This window comes from Sturnira hondurensis, unplaced genomic scaffold (assembly GCF_014824575.4).
Source record: "Sturnira hondurensis isolate 20B ecotype Veracruz unplaced genomic scaffold, ASM1482457v3 Scaffold0000379, whole genome shotgun sequence".
NCBI lineage: Eukaryota > Metazoa > Chordata > Mammalia > Chiroptera > Phyllostomidae > Sturnira > Sturnira hondurensis.
This window is the reverse complement of record NW_028073010.1, coordinates 1-3,501: the sequence shown is the minus strand read 5'-3', so window position 1 is coordinate 3,501 and position 3,501 is coordinate 1. Positions and strand designations below refer to the sequence as shown.

At 41.8% G+C, this 3,501-nt stretch overlaps 1 protein-coding gene across 1 annotated transcript; it reads left to right on the top strand.

The window, feature by feature from the left end:
• Positions 1-865: 865 nt before the first annotated feature.
• Positions 866-3,463, top strand: LOC118979371 (GTPase IMAP family member 7-like). The gene is made up of 2 exons (XM_037035434.1): positions 866-935; positions 2,377-3,463. The coding sequence occupies exon 2, from the start codon at positions 2,420-2,422 to the stop codon at positions 3,302-3,304; it is 885 nt and encodes a 294-aa protein (XP_036891329.1). The 5' UTR covers positions 866-935; positions 2,377-2,419; the 3' UTR covers positions 3,305-3,463.
• Positions 3,464-3,501: the final 38 nt, after the last annotated feature.

The window sequence follows — 3,501 nt, the reverse complement described above, 5'->3', positions numbered from 1 at the left end:
TGTTTGGTTGGGTTTTTTGTTGTTGTTGTTGTTGGGGTTTTTTTTGTTTGGTTGGTTTTTTTTCCCTTAAGACACATCTCACTGGCGACGGACAATGAAATGATTGCGTTTCCAAGTCTCTTGGACCAGTTCTTATGCAATCCATCTACCTCACAAATTTTATTTAGATTTGTTTGTTTCATTCTCTCTTGATTTTAATATTTTAAAACATAATTTTGGTGTTTAATTAGGTAAACTACTTCCTTGGCTTCATTTTCAAACCTATGAAATCTACGTGCACCCAGGACATCCAGCTTCAAGCCCCTGTCCCGGTCCCCCACCCTGTCTCTCCCATCTTCACACAAGGAACTTTTGTGTCGGTTCAGTTTTTAAATTATCCTGCTGTTGCCTTTTCATAGAAATGAATAATATACACATTATATTTTTAGATGATGGTCACATTGTCCCTCATTAGAGAAAGGGTAGGTGAACTCCACATTATTTCCTTCCCTTGGTGACAGACACCCTGGCAGTCTCCCCGCACTGGTGCAGAGAGACACTTCTCAGTCCTTTTCACAGCAGGCCAGTCCTTCCCGGTGTGGATACACTTTAGTTTATTCACCTGTTGTCCACTGGTGGCTGTTGGATAGGTGTTTGGTCCTTTGCTGTTACATGTAATGATGCAATAAATAGCTTTATGCATGATTTTTGCCATAGTACTGGTCAGTGGAGTTCAGGGGTAAAAGCTGAAATTGGGAATTGGTAACTATAGGGAAAATGCACATGGACTCTACCAGGTATTGCTGGCTTCTGCTCTGTGGGTTGGACTGTGTTACCCTCCTTACCAGCCATGCAGGTGAGGACTGGTTGCCCCCATCCTCTCTGACTGACTCCCAGCACAGGTCTGCAGTTCTACCAGACCTGGAGGTGACACACAGCATCTCACCTCAGAAACAAATATCTAATGTTAAATTATTTTATTTACTTATTTTACTTTTTGTGTCTGATTTGTTTATCTCTACTATGAGTATATATTAATGTCTTGTGATGTATTCAAGGCACCTTTAAATTTCTTTTTCTCTGAGTATTTATTTCCATCTCTTGCTCTATTTTTTTTATCAAGATGTTGAACTTTTGTTTTTGTGCTTTTTGATGTTCTTTGTGTAATAGGGAAATCCACCCCCTTCATGTAGTTGGAAAATGTTTTTTCCTTAGTTTGTCATTTTTGCTATAATTTATCTGTGGTGTTTCTTGTCTCACATTATCTGTGAGGTTTGTACGTGATCAAACTTATTAGTCTTTTTCCTTACTCTGTGTCAAACCTTAGAAATATTTCCCCTACTCCCGGTTACAAAGAATCTGTCCATGTTGTTTCTGTTATTTTCATGGATTTGCTTTACCATGTAAACCTGGAACGTGACTGAGACCTGAGTGGTGTGAGGCAGGGGAGGCAGTTCCCTCGCTCCTGTGTGGTCACTGTGAGACCAGAATTGCTCTATTGCCCACCTCTCTCCTTGTCGATGTGAGATGTGGCCTTGTTTAATCTATGGTAACAAAATAATTAAGTGGAATGTAAATGAATACAGTATGAATAATTTGGCCTCTTTCTGAATTTTCTGTTTGTGTTTCCCTGTTCTCTCTGTTCGTGCACCAGCCCCATATGGCTGTAGTTACAGAAATTGTGTTTGACTCCTGGTACAGCTAGTCCTCCTCCTTATTTCTTTTCTTGGTAGTGCTGTACAATTCTTTTCATCCAAACGACCTTTATAATCCATTGTGTTAACTTTAGAAAAGTATCTATCAATTGAATTTTTATGAAATGCTTTAAATGTGAGTCAGCGTCAAATTGGGTCCAATGTAATTTCTTGTCTGGGTAGTTTTCTTCTTCATCTATTAATGGGATGTGTTGTAACAATCAAGTTTTCATATTGAACCATCCTAGTATTTCTTCAATAAATCCCACTTAATTACGGTGTATTCTTTCTCCAGTGTTTAATAATTTAGTTAGTATTTTGGTACTATTATTTTCAAATGAGACACATCTATAGTTTTATTTATTGATGAAATCTTGGTTAGCCTTTGGGACCAATATTATACTTGATCCGCAGAAAAGACTAAACCTTTCCCTTCATTTGTGTGTGATCAGGGACTGCTCAGGGAGCACTGAGAGAGCAGAGCTGTAAGGTGTGGGCCAGCTACCCTGGGAGGGGCCTGGACCTGGTGCTCTTCTGTGGGAAAACTCTGTTGTTTCTTCCCCAGGAGTTGACCTGTGCCATCTGTCTGCTGTCACTGGTTTCAGTATGACTAACTGACTAGTACAAATTTTCAGGGAGCAAGAGAGGATTGGAGTGGTTCTCACTTGTCTAAGTTGACCCCTCCCCATCTCCTTCCCCTCCTCAGGGTCTTTGGGGAACCTGCACCCAGAGCCTCTTGGACCAGCATGGCCAGCCTTCAGGACAACACTCTGCGGATTGTTCTGGTGGGAAGAACCGGAAGTGGGAAAAGTGCAACAGGAAACACCATCCTTGGGGATGCGGTGTTTACCTCTAAAATAGATGCCAAGTCTGTTACCGGGGACTGTCAGAAAGGAGGGAGGTCCTGGAAGGGGAGGGAGCTTCTTGTTGTGGACACCCCAGGGCTCTTTGACACCAAGGAGAAACTGGCGACCACCTGTAAGAAAATCAGTCAGTGTGTCCTCTACTCCTGCCCAGGGCCTCACGCCATCATCCTGGTTGTACAGCTGGGCCGCCTCACGAATGAGGAGCACAAAACACTTGAATTGATCAAGGCCATCTTTGGGAAGACTGCCATGAAGCATATGATTTTCTTGTTCACTCGCAAAGATGATTTGGGTGCTCAGGATCTCAGTACGTATATAGCAAAGGCAGACAAGCGCCTAAAAGCCATCGTCAAAGAGTGTGACTTACGCTGCTGTGCCTTCAACAACCGAAGTACAGATGAGGCTGAGAAGGAAGCTCAAGTGCAGGGGCTGATGGAGCTGATCCAGGCAATGGTGTCGGAGAATGGAGGGGCTTACTTTTCGGATCCCATCTACAAGCACACAGAGAAAACATGGAAAGATGTGCAAGAGTCACTAAACAAAATCCTTGTTGAACGAGCAGCTTTGGAAAAACGGGTGGAAGAGAAATATACTGGAAATGAAATATCAAATGAAGAAATGAAGAAACAAATGGCATCCATAAAGGAGAAATATGACAAAAAACTAAAATATGTAGAGGAAGAAGGTGAAGACAATATACTTAAATATCTTTTCAAATGGATTTGGGATAAGCTTTCAAATGCATGGCATACGTTCTGGGACTGACTCAAATTTTATTTTTTCTTTTTAATTTATTATGATGTGTCAGTGTGGTAGTTTGTATTTTCCAAAGATGGCTATAGCAATACCCTCTACCCCAGCTCTGCTTCTTGTACTCTACGCCGTTGCTCCTTCTGTTGGGAAATGGGGACTCTTTCCCATCCTTGAAATTCCATGGACTCTGACTGCTTTGACCGGTAGTG